At 37.6% G+C, this 20,448-nt stretch overlaps 1 protein-coding gene and 1 long non-coding RNA gene across 6 annotated transcripts in view; one reads left to right on the top strand and one right to left on the bottom strand.

Moving 5' to 3' along the window:
* LOC138935022 (homeotic protein empty spiracles) overlaps positions 1-8,422 on the bottom strand; it is a 33,493-nt gene extending 25,071 nt beyond the window's left edge. The window contains exons 1-2 of one of the 4 annotated variants that reach the window (XM_070299261.1): positions 8,405-8,422; positions 6,007-7,143 (exon numbers count right to left, since the gene is read on the bottom strand). In XM_070299261.1, the coding sequence (XP_070155362.1) occupies positions 6,007-6,985 (979 nt within the window). In that variant the 5' untranslated portion in view covers positions 6,986-7,143; positions 8,405-8,422. Of the gene's footprint in view, positions 1-6,006; positions 7,624-8,030; positions 8,357-8,404 lie in introns of those variants that run through there. The other 3 variants (XM_070299259.1, XM_070299260.1, XM_070299262.1) reach the window with 3 other exon arrangements.
* Positions 1-20,448, top strand: part of LOC138935026 (uncharacterized) — a 172,442-nt gene that overhangs the window by 145,198 nt on the left and 6,796 nt on the right. The gene's annotated exons all lie outside the window — the stretch shown is intronic.

The raw sequence follows: 20,448 nt of genomic DNA, 5'->3' as shown, positions 1-20,448 counted from the left end.
ATGCTTGATACATGTAATCATATTATCGCAACTTACGAATTATTACATTAATTAAAATCAAAACAAAATTTTTTTGAATTATATATTATATCTCAAATTATTCGTATATATTCGAAAACAGTTCCATCTGTTAAGTTTGACAGCGCAAAAAATTCATTTAATTATTAAAAATCTATTCGCTCGCGCTAAAATATCATTTAATAGTATGAGATCGCAAATGCCGGTAGTCACGAGAAATATGCAATCACCGGTATTTTATTTACGTGTTTTACTTGCTTGTGTACGCACTTTCATTGAGAGATACGCAATGCACAGATAGACCGATCAGATGCGCGTTCATAATCGCAGTTTCGCATAAAAAATCGAGCACGAAGCATCGATGCAAAAACGATTGCACGTGCAAAAGACGATTACCATTACACGAGGACATTCAAATGTAAGTTTTAAACTCGAGATAGCATTGCTTAGAATACTCTGATTTTCTTAACGGCACAGAGAACCTATCGATGCAATAACGCGATTGATGGACCAAGATGGACCAAAAAATTTTATAAAAAATCGAAAAGGTCGGTTTCTCGATCATAAACAATGACATTCTTGGAAAAACCAAGTTATAACTTAAGAGAGAATAAGAAACGCGGCAGGAATCTGAAATGATGCCCGTAAATCGAGGAAAGAAAGAAATAGAGAGCACGCTATTTATTAGCTATTGTCTGGATATTTCGTTCCACAGATAAATGTCATTTTAATGGCTGATTAATCTGCCATTGTGCCTTGTGAATGGTATACGAAAATATTGTTTTTGTTATGTAACGCATTTGAAAAATCAATTTATTCATCCTTCGGAATAGATTCTTTATATATTCTTAAAAACAAACAATATTAAAAATAAAAATATCCAAAATAATTAGATTCATCAACTTGCACTTGTTTCCGAAAAAAGAAATCTTAATGTAAATTTACTAAATATCTACGTGTATAATTTAAAAAAAAAAAATATTTAGTATTGTCCATAGATTTTATAGAAAAAAAAAAAACGATATCGTGTCTCGTGCAATACATGAATTGTGTAATATCTAACGTTTCCATTATAACATTATATATTCCTTAGGAATGAAATAAAACGTTCGTCTGATATTTTTCATCGCATTCATTCAGTTATCACGGAAACGAAATTATGCAACACTATCAACCATAATGACAAGTCCAGGTATGCACGCGTCCTTTCCGCGAAGGTTTCTTCGTTACGAGAGCAACTTTCCACTTTTCACGCGTATTACAAGCACAAGTCGCCTCCTTTATATCCCTTGCAAAAAAAAAAAAAAAAAAAAAAAAAAAAAAAACAGATTACTTAACAAGTCTTGAAGATCAATCTCGGGAATAGCCTCGTGTCGCGAGTGGCTTCTTTGCCGCTAATACCAATTTTCCGTTAGCGTTATCGAGCGTAATTTTTTAGCGATATATCAACACGCACAGATCTATACATATTCACAATATCCGCGTCTTTCCCGAGTCTGTGGATCTTCATTACAGGCAATTAGGGCCACCGCGATCGTGATGGTTACTTGATGTCACGAAGGATAATCATTAAGACATCCAGCGAATCGAATTGTCCAAAGCGAACACGAGGGAGCCCAATTTGCCATCGGTTGTATAATTAACATTGGTAAAAGGATGGAAATGCAGTCAAAGTAACGACACGCGTGAAAAAGCGAACGATTTCCTCGCAGGAAGACGAGCAAGCATGCTGCCGTTATATCAACGAGGAAAAAACCCGAATGTAAATTTTCCTCGTAAGAACAACGCTTCCTTCGCGACTGTTATTATTGAGATGATAGATGAGGCTCTTACTTTTATCATTTTTATCAAGCAGTATTTAGAATATTATTCGAATAAATTTGCAATTTCCTTGTTGATTTGAACGTGCCGATAGACATAGCATTGTCTTCGCATCGATGATTAAATTCCTCTCAAGAATGAGAGGCTATCTGTTATCTGAAAAATCTCGGATATAATTGGAATGATAATACATATTTGGCGGCATCGAAATATTCTCTGTCTATTTAGCTACTAATTGAGTAAAATGGAAATTTTAAATAAACGCGAATTAAGTGTGAATTATCTGAAATGTTTAAAAAAAAAAAATTTTTTTTTTTTATTTATCGTCTCATTTTCAAATGTTGCAAAGTGATATCTTACATTAAAAAAAAAAAAAAAATCGAATCTTGGAAAAATGAGGATAAATACGATAACACCCAATATTGATTCTAAAAATGTTTTTGAAAGTTTATCTCAGCAGTAAATTATATAAGCGCGATTAATGACTCTATTTATATATATATACACAAACTTCTGTATTTAATTTATAAAATAAAAATGATCTTGCAAGATTTTAATATATCGATATCAAATCTAACAACTGGTGTTGTGCAGAAACGAAGCAAAACAGGCCTCAGATAATTAACTGTTGCGGTAATGTCCGTCAACGTAGAGAGGAGATGCAGCGAGGAGGAAGTTCTCCTTGCGCCATTAAGAGTCTTTAAGGAGTCGTTGGCAGGCAGGACTGAGGTAAAATAGGGTAAAGAAAATAATCGAAAATAAAACTCACTCTTATCGAGACGGTTTCTTAATTCCGCGCGTGCAAACACATACTTGCACGTGTGTTTAGACGTATATGCGCGTGTGCGAACGAAATAGCGATGGGGAAAAGAGAATCTCTCGCTCTTCTCAACCGTAATTACTGATACCGACTAATTGCTAGATAAGCGGCTGCCCCTTCTTTACGTGACTGAATCTCCGATCGACCACGTTGCTTCGGTGCTCTGAAACGGTTGCATTGAAACGCGATCGGCGAAATCTCACACAATTTCCAGAGAGATATTCATGGTAATATATCGCATATGTAACTTTATTGCGTTATCGGGTCAATGCTTCGAGATAAATAATCGTTATAAAGCAAAGAAGCCAATGTATAAAATATTTTGAAATATATCTGTTTCGTGATCGCTTAATTTTGTGAATACTTTTACCAGAAACTTTTCTAAATAAAATTTTTTGTTCATTGCTGTTTACACACACACACACACACACAAATAACATTAATAATTTTTACTAATTTTCGGAAAATATGAAATAATGTTTTTCTTTTACTTTCTTACACTCGTAATTACAATTTATTATTGTTATTTTTGTCAGTGCACAAAATGCTAAGATAATTACGACATCTTTAATCAAATTACTGTTCTTGTATTGTTTATATTATTATCGCTTGAAAAGAAGAAAGAAATATGAGGAAAAATATGCGAGATATCAAGGATAAATATAGCAGCCGTTGGATTTTTTTTTCTTTTTTTCTTTTTTTTCCAGAAGAAACTAGTTTCGCGGATCTCTGCGCATATATTTTTCTACCGAGTGGCACTTTTCGTTCTGTATATGTGCCGATTGCTGTAAATTTATGTAATAATCGTCTTTTCTCTACTTGCCAAAAATGCTCTATTTTCTTTCTAGTTTGTCCGATTTCTATAAGCCTGACCAATCCCATAAGCAATTTTAAAGGAGGCTTATATAATTATCGAACAGCATTTTTCGCACGTAGGTATTTTAAAGAAAGTTTGACCAAACAATTCTGTTGCTGATTTGTTAAATTTTGATTTGATTGTTATCCTCTATACTTTCAACATTGATCTCTTTCAACTAATTAACTTTCGGTTTGTCGCAGATACTTTTTATTTTCTTCAGTTGTTTTTCGTAGAGTTTTTTAATCTGTTTAAGATATTTATTTGTTTTGTACACTTCTTTTTCGAGAATTTTTTTAGCGAACAACCTTTGTATTTCCTCGAACTTTTGCTTCAACTATCTCATGTTGAAAAATTTCATCGTCAAAAATCTTGTACATCATATTATACACACACACACACACAACACCCATCATCTTATACATTACAGCGTATGTATAGCGTTTGTATAAGTCTGAGGTGTTTGATAAACCCTGTTCCAGCGTTATAAAAAATCGTTTATAGAATTACAATTTATCCTCGAGCTAAATTATTTAGAATTGAAATAATAGTTCTTATTAAAATGAGACAGAGAGAGAAGAAAAAAATTGTATCAAATATTATATAAACACAAATTAATTTCGCAGCAATGTCGTTTTCCTTCGCGTCAACATCAAATGTCTTTCCTCGAGGTACTTCAGATTTGTTCAATAATACATATTGGACGACAGAAATCGCTATCTTGCCGTAACCGATAAACGGCGTCATCCATCATAAAGTTGTGCGTGCGTGTTTCAACTTGGCGCGAATGGAATCGCGATTGAACGGCGGGGAGTCGAGCGGGACATTGCGAGGAGAGGAGCTCTCTCGGGAGCAACGATATATATTTCTTCTCTGTTTGTGCCCATTAATAGTTAGATAAATACGTAATTGGACTGAAACGATATCAACGCAAGCAAATAAATTAATTACGACGCTGAGATACGGATGACACTTGTTTTGCTCGGCTTGACATACCGCGCGCATACCGCGGGACAACAACATTACAAAATCCTAATTACGAAATAGTTGCGTAACGCGATACCGGATAGAAATAATTATTACTATCGAGAATTGGATGCATAATCGCGCTCTCTCGATCGATTGATTCATTCAGCTTTTACAATTAATAGCATTTACGTCTCAATTCAATAACACGGTAAATAAAACATGTATTTTGTGTCGATGTCCTTTGATGTATCACAGGAAATGCAAACGTAAATTATTGAATTTGCACTACAAGAATATCGATAAATTAACGTAAACAATGATAAATCTATATAACGTATTTGGAACAGTGGAATAAATGTGATAATTTTTAAGATTTACAGTTTCATATTTAAAATAGCAAAATATCGATTTATTTTCTGCTTCGATCCCGGTATATCTCGTGCAATTAAAAAAATCAGGATGTTTTAATTGATAAATAATATAATGTTATCGTAATAATTATTTTTATAATTACGAATCAAACTTTCTACGAGCTCAGTGTAATTTATGAGAGAGAGAGAGAGAGAGAGAAAGAGAGAGCGTGTGTGTGTTGGAGTAGAGAAATTTTAAAGAACATTCTCAAAAACAAATTGTATTTTATTACGTATATTGTTATATTTTCTACGCTCACTTTCATAATTTACGATAACGAGTTTAATTTTCACGTACATGTCTGAAAAGACGGATGAAGTTTAAACTTTCATCTAAAGTGCATAGATGAGTGAATGTAAAACTCGAAGGTCTTAATGGCAGGCCCCTTCTATGATAGGGTATAGTATATGAAGAGGATTCTAGAAGAGAGTAATGCTTATGGAGTTTTTCTGGGGTTCTCTCTTCTCACAATAGGCGCTACAAAAAAAGATTTTCACACAGATAATTTACTACCGTGATAACTGCCGACGTAACTGTAATAATATCTTTACAAAATTGTTCCCAAAATATCTTTGGCGTATAAAAACTTATCGTTAGCTTTACATTCAGTGTAATAAACATAATTAAAGTAAGGTTAAATAAGTATCTTAAATTTCGTTAATTTCGTAAACTGTTTTTACTCAATTTGGCTTTATTCAAGGCTGAATTTAGCTGTCATTTTTTTTTTTTTTTTTTTTTTTTTTTTTTTTTTTTTTTTTTTTTAAATAGCACGTGTCTTTTCCTATTTAGTTAAATAAATATTTTCAACGATTTTAAACTAATGATGCTTAACTCTCGTTAACGTCAACGCGTATAAATCTTAGTGAATTGCGAACGAAAATTCGAGAAAAATGTAATTTCAAGTAAAAATATGTCACAATAACGAAACTTAATTTCTGCTAATGCAATATAAATCATGCAATATATATAAAATGCTTGACTAAACTCGTAACAAATTATAATCTCTCTTTCTATCTGGCATGTAATACTAACGTTCTTAAAACATCTTGAAGAGTATCCGAAATTTTCTTTTAAACCACTAAATAAACGTTCGAGCATGAAGCACACGTACCTCCAGGGAATCTGTGAGGAAAGATTCTTCCGTGCCTTGAGAGCAACCAAGGATACAGGGGGTAGCTATCTCTGGGTGGTTGATGGGGATGAGGCGGTGGATGAGGCCCGCCGGGGGCACCACTGTGCGGATAGGGCCCGTGCGGGGGTGCATGAGGTGATGCGCCGTGATGCGCCTGGAGCGCCACCGCGAGATTTGCCGCCTGGAAATGCTGGGCCGCAGCCAAATTCGCGGCCAGGGCCAGCTGCTGCGTGTGATACTCGTTCTGGCCGGTCTGCGGATTCGCTGGACCGTGGCCGGGTAAACCGTACAAAGACTTCAGCTGCTCAGCAGCCACGGCGGCGGCAGTCGCGGCGCTGGGTGGCGGCGCGAGGTAGTTGGGGCTAGGCCTGACCACCCCGGGGGGTGGTTGGGGATGCGTACCGACCGGTGAGTCCCCGTGCGATATCCTATGCGGCGGGCTAGGACTGTTGTTCGGGCTGGAGGCATCGCTATGGCTGTGCACGGTCGTCCGGAGGTCACGGAAGTCCAGATGCGTCGTCGCCGATAAATTATGATGATGATGCGGATGCGGATGGCCGTGATGATTGGTACCATGATGAAGGTGATGGTGACCACCGCCGCCCCCACCCCCACCCCCGCCACCTCCGGTTGCGTGCGACGGCGTCCGTCGCGAGTTCGGATACGACTCGACGGAGGAACTTCTGGAGACAGGCCGGTCTGAGCTCTCGGAATGAACACCGGGTGATCTTGCGGCCATCCGGCGCGCCCGCGGCGATGACGAGCCCTCGACTATCTCCATCGGGCTGCCATCGTCGCGTTCGACGATTTCGAGTAACCCTCGATTTCGCTCTAGCCGGTCCAGGCGGTCCGCCTCACGGTCACCCTGCCCGCCGCCGCCGACGATCGAGTCGATGCTGAAGCCGATCTTCGGCTTTGACGGCACCGGGACGATTGGCGTCGGCGCGAGCGGCATCATCGTACGATTATCGTACGCTTCTTTGGTGGACAACCCACTGTGCTGGAACCAACGTGACACGTCTGCGTTTCCTAAATTCGTCCGAATTAGATCCGCCGCATCGCCGCGGCCACCTCGAAACCGTCTATCTCGATCGAGTGATCTCCGTCGATGATACACTGATTGATTAAATGTCTATTATTATTATTCTAAAGTGAATTGTCCAAGAACATGCTATATATAATATAGCGATATATATAAAAAAGAATACACAGTATCTTTATTAAGTTGAGAGATGATGAAGTAATTTAATGAATAAGGAGAGACTTCCGAATGTATTTACTTTGGATAAACATTGTCAATTCATCACTGCGACACACAATTTCTCGTTTTGCCGAGAAGCATTCACGACAATGTCTTTTCGTGTTATTTCAGTTCCTAGAGTATATCTCTCGATTGTTTTTTAAAAAATGAAGATTCTTCAGAACTTGGAATATTCTCTGATCATTTTCCCTCAATCACAATGATGAGGTCCGTTGCTTTTATAACATTTATTGATACCAATGGTTTCGGTAATCACTCGCAACTGACAGTCAAGATTCAATACTCGGTTCACGCATCACTAAGACGATTAATCCACGAACTCGTCGTCCCAGTGTCTCTAAATCACTTTCACTTTAGAATAAACCTTCCTAGCATTTTCCATAAACATAGTATTATATATCGAATACTTTTTTATTCTTTTAATTATCCATCAAGTGTTATAACTATAATTATAATACTGAATGTTCATTATATTTCATATTTGTGTGACACTCCATCTCTTGGAAAAAATGATTTGTATCAATATATACACTGCAACATATATACGGACACAATCAGATTCAGCGCGTTATATTTGTATATCTTGATATTAGAAATATAGAATGACATGGATGTAATATTAGAAATATAGATACCGCTAAAACTTTACAATAAATTATTGTGATTCTACCACGGATAGATGATTGCTACAAATATATATGAACTTGTGTCACCCTTCGCTATGCACACTCTTGTTTATTACCTGGTATATTGAGTATATTGAAGTATCGAGCCTCTTTTCACCAACATCAACGTCGAGGTGTACCAATTGAAAGGATTATACAACGCGTAACTGAATCAATGCGACCTCGTTGTAATCACGAACGCCGTCGCACTGACTGGAGTCTCACAGCACTCACTCGTACGTCACGTACTGACACTCTCCATCGACTTGACCTCGTTGACGGCAAGAAAAAAAAACCGAGACAAGGACGCCGTAAAGTCTCAAAATAAGAACACACGTCGCGCGTTTTGTGAAATCTAGCTCTCGAGAACCGAGCACCAGCTCTGACGGATGTTTCTGGCGCGAGAGCCTGCTAGTGTTTGAGCAAATTACGAGCTAAACCGTACGCTCACCGTAGTGGGGATCCAGATCCCACCATCGTTGAACACCCTCTCCCACGTGGAAGCCAGTTTTGCGTATATAGTGGGGGACCAGAAAATCGACCATGAAGATGGGCGTTTCTCCATGTTGCTCGGTGTTGCTCGACGTGCTCGGCGATGCTAGGCGTGCACCTTCAAGCTTGATATCCGATTGGTCGATTCTACCACGGTGCGGCACCAGCAACGGGTCGTTAGTTCTTGCGAGGTATGTAGAAGCTGCAGTGGGGCGACATATTAGTCGACGATGGGCGTTAAACTCGCGTTTTTATCGTGCGATGAAAATGAGTCGTTTAATTAATACGTCTGGCTCTCGCTCCCACTCGCGGACCTCTCTCCTCCCGCTACCCGCATCGCGACTCACCTTTCTCTCTCTTTCTTTTCCTTCTCCTTCCCGCGAGAGGAACGAAAGAGGAGCATTCGTTTGTAGATTGTACGAATTCCGTATGTTTCTTCTCTCTTTTCTCTCTGTTAGAGAGTAATGAGATCTCTCCTTGGAGAGATGACAGATTACAAAAAAAAATTCTAAAGAAGTCAAAATGATCTCAAAAGAAAGAATTTTTTTTTCCATTGTATATAATCATTTTCCGCCTTTATATTCTTTGTATAGAATATTACGCTTCTTAAAACATCTGTGCGTGAGGATAAACAATGACCGAAGGAGTTGCAAGCGTGTCTTTCCACTATGGTTGCGCATCTGCCCTAATGACAACTTGTTTCACCGCAAGCGTTTTAAACTTTAACCCTTAACTCTTAAACACATAAGACATACGATTTAACTCGTAAAAATAACCCTTAAAAGTAAGACAAATTATTGTTTCAAAAATGGATTACACGTTGAATAGTGTAGGACGGAATGGACTTAATTTTAACATTGACTTCATTAGACAAGGATATTATAACAAAGGAACTTCAGGGAATATCCAGTAAACATGAAATAAGAAAAAAGAAACTAAAGAGAAAGAAACTTACAAAGAAACTCATGGTAACCCTATCTTAAATATTGAAGTTTCTCTATTACATTCACGGTCTATTTTTAACATTAATGTGGAAAAAAATTTCAAGATATTTTAATAAATTGCGAGCGAATTAAAAGACTTTTTCAAATGATGAGCTTGGAATTTAACTTTCTATTAATTTTTAAATAGATTAGTTCCACAGATTGCGGTCAGTAAAAACTAGCTATTGAATTAAATACCATACAAAAATCAGATGAAAAGATCATTGAATGAAAAGATGATCGCCTCGTTAAAGAAAGAACACGCAGATCTCGCGCAGAACCTTTCAAATCTCGACATTTCGAATCGATTGGCAGCTATGATCGGTAAACATCAAATATCTGTGTGATACTACAATTAATGGAGGTCCTAACGGTAAAACGATATCGCCATATAATTTTATAGACGTAATTGTGCAATTAAGACGTCAGCCGACGGCGCCAATTGACGCTCTTGTCACGGTATTGAAAGCACTCGTGGATATCTGCTGTCAACTCAACGAATATTTCATAATTGACGTTTATTTTTTCGATGACGTTTAATTATTGCCTGTAATCAATGATAATCTCGAAATCATGCTGAAAATGAGGACGAATATTACTACAACGAGCGCATGCTATAAATACATTGATTGACGTTTATACAAAATATTCATTTTTTTATAGTGACCATATCCTTCTACTATAAGTAATTAACAGATATCGTGTATAATAATCTTTCGTTCATTCTTAAAGGCTCGGTTGAAGTCAAGCAAGAGTGTCTTTTTTTATTTAAATAGCAATCTGAAATCTTGAAGTAGACATATGTAATCATCAAATTTTTCGCTAAAAGATAGACGTTTGAATTTAATAAGCTATCTATCGTCAGATGGATGCGGCAAATCTTGTAGCAAAAGAACACAGTTTCTGTAGAAATATTTCGGTTTAAATATAACTACTTGTCAGTTAATGTCACGCAGTTTTAAAACGCTGATTGTTATTATTAAAAGTATATGATGTAGTACGTGCAAATTGCATTCCCTCGCAAATCAATATCGATATGTTATAAAAAGAAATATTCCATTACGACGATGGAGCGAGGTCTATACAGCAACAATAAATTCCGTGCTAAATCGTTACTACTAATCAGAGTTAGAACGAATCAATCGATATATCAAAGGACGATGGATCGGAGACGCTCGGTAAACGCCATATCGCGTGAGATTGGAGGTACTCGATCACGGGGCCCTCATCTCGCCAGGAATAATCGATTAACTTTTAATGTTACATATGTTTGAATGATATCGAATCGGCATTTACAACGCGCGTAAATGTAAACGTTCTCAGATCGACGATTTGCATCATTATACTTTCAATCATATTAATTTAGTAGCGCGTCTCGCTGCATGCCTTAGGTGAAATATAATCTGTGCACGTATTTTTTAATTATAATTAATACTACATAAAAGAGAGAAGGAGGACGAAGAAAATCGTATAAAGAAATTAATTTCTTGCAAATTAATTTTTCGATCCATCCAACTCTGTAAAATCATCCCTTATATATTCGAACACATTTTTAATCATCACAGAAAAATACAGTAAAATCACAGTTCCACACAAAAAATACCTTTTTTTTTTATTTTTTTTTTTTTTAAGAATACGTTACAATAGTAATTCAAATCGTTAAAGAATAAAACCATAGCGAGGGTCACTTCAATTAGAGGAGGCTGCACAGCGCGAGTTGGCTTTCTGAAATTGCATCCAACCCTTATATATACAATATATATATATATATATATATATATTTTTTTTTTTTGTTTCCTCTCTCCTCTTTGCCCCCTCGTCACCTACAATAACCGACCCCCATGGCGGAGTTCGTGAGGCTCAATTTCTCGCCCTACCGAAGACGGCGCGTGTGGCCGCGACAGCAGGAGCAGCATGTGTGTAGGTGCTCCACACGTGAAGCAAAAGTGGGGGTATTCAGCATGGCGACTGTGCACACATCGTGCACAACGGTGCACCAATGCGCGAGCTGCCCGAGCACGCCCGTTTCAACGACTCGTCGTCTTCTTATTTTCTCTCTAGAGCCCCCTCGATCTCCTCTATCTTCTCTTTCTGCTTCTTCTTCTTCTTCTCTTTCTCCTCCTCCTCTTCTTCCTCTTAACTGTTCCCCCATCGTCGTTTTCCTCGCGATCGCGAGATTTTCTCTCCTCCCGTTAACTTCTTTATACCAGAATTGAAGGCTGTTCTCACATCCCAAGTGGCTGGGAATATTAGTTATCGATGATGGTATTTTGTTAGAATAGAGATTATTGATAAGAAGAAAAACAATTTTTGGAAGAATTTTGATTGATATTAGATAAGAGAGAGAGAGAGAGAGAGAGAGAGAGAGAGAGAGAGAGGCATATTTTGGTATCTCATCGTTATATATATGTAGATGTTGATTACCATCTTGCTAATAATAGTGCAATATTATTAGATAAATAGATGCATGATGATAGAATTAGTATATTGATGAATTATCGTCTATTTCACATCATATCTCAATATATCTCTTCTTTCTATTCCTGAATGGAAAATTGAAAAATAAGGAAAAACTTTTAAGCTCCCATAACTGAACATTCAATCCATTGTACTTTTTCTTTCAACCCTCTCTTTTATCCCTTTCTTATAGGTAGAATCGTGGCACGTGTAAGTCTATATATGTGTGTCTCTCAATAGCTCCAAGATTCTAAGACATTTTTTTATAAAATATCAAAGTTTTTTTAAGCAATTTTCGGTTTGATTCAGTTTTCTTTCTTCTTCTATCGAAAAACCGTTACTGGGGAGAAAAAAAAATTCGTTTACAAATATAAAAAAACATGACTCTATTTAAAAAAAAAAAAAAAGCCAGTATCTAGGATTACATGGAAAAAAAAAATCGCAGAAACTGTTCGACAAATCCGTTGATATTTTCCGTTAACTAGTAAGAATCGTTAGGCCACCATTGTCAGGGTGAAAGGCAAAGGAGTGATCTAAAAAAAAAAAAAAAAGAGAGAGAAATAACGGCCAATGTACAATTGGCGATTGTGTCGGTATTGTGTGTGCCATTGTTTGATAGCCCCAGATCAACAATGGATTTCTTTTATCCGCGCGTTTTCTGTCCGAACGAAGTATTCCACGACCGATTGAAATTGACCCCTTTATTGGCGCCGCGTTTCCTCGCGTCGCAAACAAACGGAGAGATTCAATTTTTCGTTTGTACGTTACGTAAAGAACGTTACGTGCGAAAGGATCGAGATTCTGATATTTCGCGAATAAGTACAATTGAGATTTACACATTCCAGAAAGGCACATCTGGGACAATAAAGCCATTTTATTGATAGATTTATAAGTTGTTGAAAAAATTATAAATATTTAATACTTATAGAGAGATCCGATTATATATAAATTAATATACTGAATCTTACTTAGAACAATTGAGAAGTGTGGAAAATGATGGTAAAGACAAAATAATAAGTAAAACATTCTCTTTTAAACTAAATATGTAAAAGTCTTCACTGATTTTCAGTGAAAAAAATATTCACACTTTACTCATCCGTTTGCATCTTATATTTCATTGAATATGGCAATGGAAAATTTCACTGAGAAAACGGTTACTATAGTACGAACTGATTTTTCTCAATGAAATTTCGTTATTTTCATTGCTATATTTTTACCGAAACTATTGCTTATCGGTAATTATACACTGATGCTATTTAAGAGAGTTTTCACAAGATTTTACAAGATTCAATTGTATGATGAGTTTTAAAAACTGGCCGCCTTTCAAAATAAATTTCAAAATAAGTTTCGCATCGCTCGGAAATCACGACATTATCAACAGTTATGCAAACCGGTCGGAGAATTCGGCGAGATAAAGGCACGTTAAAGTCGCTTAAAAAAGATTAATTTCCCAGGATGCGCGGCCTCTCTCCCCGTGCGTTCGCGCGCGTTTCGTCTGTTATGCGAAAGAATCGAATGTAATCGAGCATATAAAAAGGGGAGCGGGACTAATCCAGCCGCATGATTGACCGAAGGCGTTATGTACGCGAGGGCACAATGGTAGCGCGGGACGAATGGAGTCTCTCCCTCTTTCTCTCGTCATATGCTTAAGGATTGCATTACAGGCAAAATGGCGTGCTTAATCAGGCCATTTATTCGCCATGCAACGACCAGACCGGCCGTGAAAAGCTTTTTGTAAACGTCTTGAGACGTCTACCGAGAGCCCCCGTCGTCTCGTGACTGGCCCGGACCCGCGTATTTTGTACATTGTACATATCGCGCGCGTCCGACGCAATTATAATAAGCTTGTAATGTCGGCATAATGAAAGGCCATCGGGAACCATTGACTCGCCCCAAAGAAACTCCAAGAGCGTCGCTCTCATCTTTTTTTTTTCTCAGGCTGTGAGAAAGGTGAGCGAGCTCTACGTGCAAACATAAAAAACCTTCGGTTTTCTTAAGCTTGTATTATATACATTGGCTCGTATTCCTGTCTGTATTCAATTTCGCGTTCGGAGAAAAGACTGGTTTCATCAATTAATTGAATATTTATTAAATATATTATGCAACATAAATGTTGATTGGAAAAATTTCAAAGGACGTAAAAAATTAAATGTTATTCACGCTCTCATATTAAATCGAAAAGTATCAAGATTAAAATTCATTTTATATTTGCTACAAAATGTATGTCGAATAGACATCAATCTAATTTTATTTTTATAGCTATACCATTCTTGGCAGGATATTAAAGATAGCACACTTTTATATTTTTCTTATACCTCAAAGAGCGCTTAGTTAATGGACGAAATTTTTGCGGGAGGTCACGACCCCTTCGTAAACTTATGTGAGAATAGCGGTACCCAATGATCCTGCTAACGCACGTCTGTACTTTCGTCCCAGAATAAAAGCTATCCCGGGGTACCGAGGTTACGCTGACATTCAATTACCGTCCACTTATATAGGCGAGGCCCCGCTATACGTGCATCCACTTGATCTGCCCACTTTCAGGCTAATCGTCCTTAATAAGAAATCTCAGATGCGGCACTTAAGGGGGTTTCTACCCGCAGGTACGACGTGCAGGATTGGCAAATTTTTCGAGATCCGCTCTCGTTTTTTAGAATCGTAACTCAATAAATCGATATAAATACATGATTGATCGCGATCTTCCTCAAGCTTCTCTATCGATATTTTATTATCTTTTAAGACACATTAAGATTATTTTACACTCTACTAATACTAATTCAAAGAGCTATAATATATTGAGAAAAGTAAAGATTTTTAAATGAACATAATATATAATAATAATATTAGTATACATAAAATAAATTTATTTTGGCTAATAGGAAAATTATTTATTTATTATTTATTAATTTAATAATAATTTATTCATTTGTAATTTAGAGCAGCACATTTTGTATCAGTTTATAAATATCATTTCGTAGGAAAAGAAGATTTTTACACTCTGTGAAAAAAGTATAGAATTTAAATCAAAATGTTCAGATGCGAAAGCTTCGACATATACATAGATCGTCGTATAAAGAATTCAAAGCGATAGCAACTGGCACGCTATAGCAAGATGAATGCGCAGGCGGAATTTCAATAAGGATGAGAACCACGTATCGATTCGTCCCCGTATCTTAAATAAACGGCCGGCACCTATGATTTTCTTGGAACGACCGACGAGGCTCGATTAAATTGATTCGCAAGCTTAAAACGCTCGGGGAGGAAGGATGGGCAGAGGAGGGCATATAAACGAGGGGCTGCGTTTTGACTCGGTAAGTAAATATAAATTTAAGTGACCGGGCGACAAACTGCGCGAAAGATTGACCGAACTACAACGCGGGTGCAATTATTAATGAACGCGGCGAAGACTCTATTTCGTCGTAAGAAAAAAATCTCGCAACGAAGACTGCAGATGCTGCGATTCGCGTAGAAAGCCGAACCCGACCGTTTATGGCGAAACGCAATTTTACGTTGATACGCAAGAAGCCACTGGCGGACGCTTATAAGACCATTATGATAATCAGCCATTTCGCGTTTACCACGCTATACATTTATGGCAAAAAAAAAAAAAAAAAAAAAAAAAAACGTGTATACCACACACGCGCTTTAAAGTCGAGAAAATCTTAACCGTTTTAACGGTCGTGGCAAGGCAACAATCTATTATACATGCGGCGTGTGTCGCGTGATGATGCTTATTATTTTATACAATGTACGCGTCGCGCACCGTGTATGGATGTGCGGGATCGCGGTCGCATCCCGCAGGGAGATGCGCCGAGGATGCGCAGGGAGACTGGCCGGGTGGTTGGAAAACGCGGTGGTATCATGTTCGAGGCCATCATCGGTGATTACGCATACTTGCCGGGGTCATTATGCCTCATTAAAGAGGCCCGATCGGCCTTATTATGTGCGCCGCGGGCCCTTTTCTCGGGGCCTCTCGGGGAAGAACAGAGCTCCTGCCCCCCTCCCCTCCCCCTGCCACCCGCGGTTCTCGCGCGCATCGCCGGCAGGAATATAATTTTCGTCGACGGCACGAAATGGATAGTGGGAGTGCATCGACCGAAAATTAACGGCTCTTTACGGCAAATTGATCGGCCGAAGTGTTCGCACTCGGTTTTTCTGCGCGCTTCGTAAAAACGCGGCGAGCTCGCGCGTCCGAGAAAGCCGGAAGCCCAAGGTGTAAAACGGGCCGATCGTGAGAGGACAGGCGATCTTATTCGAAACGAGAATCGCTCCAGGGATTTCGGGGAAGGATCGCGCGGGATGAAAAGCCATCTTAATATGTAAGAGATGACGAGTGAGTGTGAGATTTAATTAATAATTATAATCATGATTATTATAATAATCACATTATAACGTGAAAATGCGCTAAGAAAATCCTATAATTATTTTTTTTATATATTATTAAAAAAATTTTTACACTTATAAATTTTATTCGACATAAAATTCTGCGATTTAACAAAACTTGTGTTGTGCCATTATCCTGATATTCTTGATTATTCTTTTTTAAAAATCTTGAGATTTACCGCTTACGTATGTGACAGGTGTAGAGTTTTATGTAAAAATTTATGGGATATTTTTACAGGAAATCTCTCGTAAATGATCATGACAAATGTATCTTTAACGACTCTTAAGTGTGTCATATTAAATATCGCATTTCTTTTACGGATTACACTGATTTTGCCCTCGAAGTTTATTATACGTTACACGAATGGATTTTTTTCGAATTTATGTAAATATCCGTGAATAATTATCGCATTGCCCAGAGTTTCAATTAAGTCCGCGGTGTTACATTAAAGAGCGCGGCATGGGTCTTACAATTAGAAGAAACAACATCCTTCGCGTTGCTTATTGCTCATGAATATCCATAAGCTGCGGTCAAGAGCGGCGCGTAGTGTTACGTCACTCGGCGGTGTTAATTACACTCGCAATTAGCTTAATTTTCGAGATAAAACGTCTCATCGGCATCGGGTAAGCTCGTCGACTCGGCCGTTCCGCTTCCGTATAATTTCTAATTTTAATCATAATTCAAATAGATTCCGTCATATTTTTATTTCCTTTCATCTATGGTACTATATAATCATTTTTAATTAGACAGAGAGCCATTATCTAACAGCCTATATTTATATTATAACCATAACGTATCCAACGGAGCAATTATGCGGCAATTTGAGCAAATACCTTCTTGATGCGCTCGGCGTTACCTCTTGATAAGCTTTAATTATTCTGTCCGCGAACTCTAGAGATAACGAATATACCTCGCTGTAGATATAAAAGAAATTAGGCTAATGAGAGCACCCTTATAGTCAATTATACAATAATATTTGTTTAATTGTATTTAATATAAATTAAGATTGTTTACATTTCATTGAAGCCAATTTAAAAATTGGCAAAACATTATAGAGTTTCAAGAAAAGATATAAACCCTTTATATTTTTTTTTTCTTTAGAGAAGAATATTTTACACGTGTTAGAATATGCTTGAATATATATCATACGATCTAGATATCGTGAGCTGTTTGATACTTTCACCGCTTGCGATCGATTATCTCGAACGAATATTCGTGTCGCCGATATCCCTCACTCGTATCCGCATGATGACCACGAAGCACGTTACTTACGGCCCATGAATATCCATGGGGTTCGGGGAGCAAATCGTGTGGTTGGCGTGCTCTGATGATAGGTAACCGTGTGTAATAGAGTGCTAACTACTGGCCATCTCGCGAACCAGCACACCTTCCATCGACGAGATGGAAGGTGGTCGAGGGGGTTGAGTGCGAGCGAGAGAAGTCGAACACCATAGGGAAGCGAGAGAAAGAGGAGCGTGACACGAAGAAGGAACGGAGGAAGCGGATGAATCCCATCCTCCAAAGCGAAAGGGGAAAGAGAGAATGAAGAAAATGAGAAAGAGAAGAAGAAGAAGAAGAACGATGCAGTGAGGAGAGGAAAGGAACGAGAGGAGAAGGCACTCGTGCAGGCATCTCTCGTCTCTTAGTTTCTCAAACAAGGGGGCGGTACTTCGCAGACCAGTGGCAGTCAACCGGAAAGACCAGAGATTTTCGTGGGATCGAAATCTTGGCTGTGTAATCGATTCTCTATTAAAAAGCAATATTCGGATATAAAGATTGGATATAAAGGAGATATAAACATTTTAATATAAACACTGCGACACATAAATTATAAAAAAAATTCATTTCTGAAGGGATCAGACATAAACCTATTTAACGAAAATATTTAATGAAATTGATACTATATAAAATTGTTGTCCGACGCAAACAAATTGTTTAGATTATAATTTAGATTTGAAAATTGAAAAACTTTTATATTTATTATGCTATGCATTCTAAATTTTACTTGATAATCTTATCCCTCAACGATATGATATATTCAATGGAGAAAAACGTTATCAACGATATTTTTACCATGCATTGAAAAATAAATGTTTATTTATATACAAACAAACACAAGCATACACAGGTATTACAAGCTAGTGAGCTAGTTGCGCGAAACCGCTCGTTATCGTTACGATCATTATAATCATTATCGTGGTCATCATCATCATCATCATCTTCCATGCAGGAGTGTTTGTTCTGGTACTCTCTCCGCGCGCACACGCGGCGATAAGCGAGTAAAAAGTAATCCGTTCGAGAACGGAGAGCCCGTCATTACCAGATTATTACCTAAGTATCGGAGTGGAAACAGGACCGCGCCGATATCAAACTAATAGCGAGAAAAAAACTTTGACCCGCCCGTTTCCGTGGATCTGATAGACTTACTACGTCGATGCATTTTTACGAAGTAAATATAAGACGGCAGGTATCAGAAGGGAACTTGGAAGAAATTTTATCATTATAGTAATAGTTATGCGCGCGCGCGCGAGGATGTATAATATTATATTTCAGGATTAAAATGAGCGATTGTTTTAAAAAAGATTTTTAAGAAAACGAGGCAAATGTCAAATTGTACGTATGATATTTTTCTATATTTTGAAAATGATATTTAATGGAAAAATTTTCGGACGTCTATAGACGTCTAATAGATATCTACTGATGTCTAATAGATGTTTTTCGATCTGCATTTCTCACTATTTGCGGTACGCAAATAAAAGATGCATGACGTCAATCTGTGATATTTTTGATATTTTTTGTCATCTAATACTTTGATACTTTAATACTCATAATTGGATTTACAAGTAATCTTAATTATTAATATACATGCGATATATGATGTATGAGACTTGCGTCAATTCCGATTGAATGAAATAATTCTAGCGATAAGGATTAGTGATATAATTGTTCTGAGAATTCAAAAACTTAAGTCATGAAATAAGAAAAATCACATCGAAATCTGAACTAGTTGTAAACTATAATCGTTTTCTGTATAAATTGTAATCGTTAACGCGTATTCTTTTCTCATCGAAATCCACATACACGGAAGTCTATTTTCGAGAGATTGATTTTCTATCACACAACCATATAATTCCATTCTTCGACACTCCAACGAGATCACTGTTTTATCTCGATTTTCGCGTATGATCTAACGCTCGTAGTGTGTACACCCAATGGTTTGTAATAATAAAATACTCTTTATTTAGGGCCTCTTGTACGGAGCGCGATATTCAATCGGGCACTCTCGGAACTGGTCCCGAAAATTCGATAAATCATAACCCAATTTCAGAACGATATCAATCGCACAATCCCCTTTCTCTTCCTTCTCTCTCTTTCTTTTACTTTAGTCGCCTGCTTTAAGGATCGCTCGTTTCGAACGCAACATCCTTTCCTCTCATTCTCTCGTAGTTCAAGGCACGATTTATAAAGCAAACACCGCGCGGCACCCTGCAATCAACCTACACAACGCGCCTCTTCGGCTTTACCGGCTCTCCTTCTCTCTTGTCGCATCTTTTCCTCGTCCATCTCGTGTGCCTCTCGAACGTGTATCGAATCGGCCGATCGGTACTTATACACCGCATATCTCATACCTCCGAGCTCGTTTACACCGTACTTAGGACTCACTCGGCAGAGAATAAATTAATAGTTTCTCCGGATAAAAAACAGCTGGGGCATGGAGTTTCGACGATTGTCAGGGACGCGGAGATCAATTCGCGGGCGTACGAATTTTTTTCGAATCGTGGATTGGTCCATCAACAGAGCGCAATTTTTTTCAACTTTGGCGACCTTTTTATTGTTCAATGTATTACTGTTTAAAAAATATCCAGATTTAAAAAAAAATATATTCTCTGTCTCTTCGAATACTAGAGATTTTTACTAGTATACAGAAAAATTTTTTTAATTAAAGATTTGAGGGATACGAAGATCTCAAAATTTGCTTCCAAGGATCTTATAATCCAAAAGGAATTCATTTAATATGCCAATAATGAAAAAGCTTAATATTTCCGAAAAGAGTTTGCAAAATACAATCCCATGATTCGAAATTATTTTTATAATCTCGATATATATATATATATATAAAGAGCTCGCCGTCAAGCGTCGAACGTTTTTCTTCGAAGATCTTCGTGATCGATGGCAGCG

This window comes from Polyergus mexicanus, unplaced genomic scaffold, assembly GCF_030449975.1.
Source record: "Polyergus mexicanus isolate NDT 795.1 unplaced genomic scaffold, iyPolMexi1.0 SCAF_7, whole genome shotgun sequence".
Taxonomy (NCBI): domain Eukaryota; kingdom Metazoa; phylum Arthropoda; class Insecta; order Hymenoptera; family Formicidae; genus Polyergus; species Polyergus mexicanus.
The sequence above is the reverse complement of the archived record's forward strand: the minus strand, read 5'-3'. Positions and strand labels throughout refer to the sequence as shown.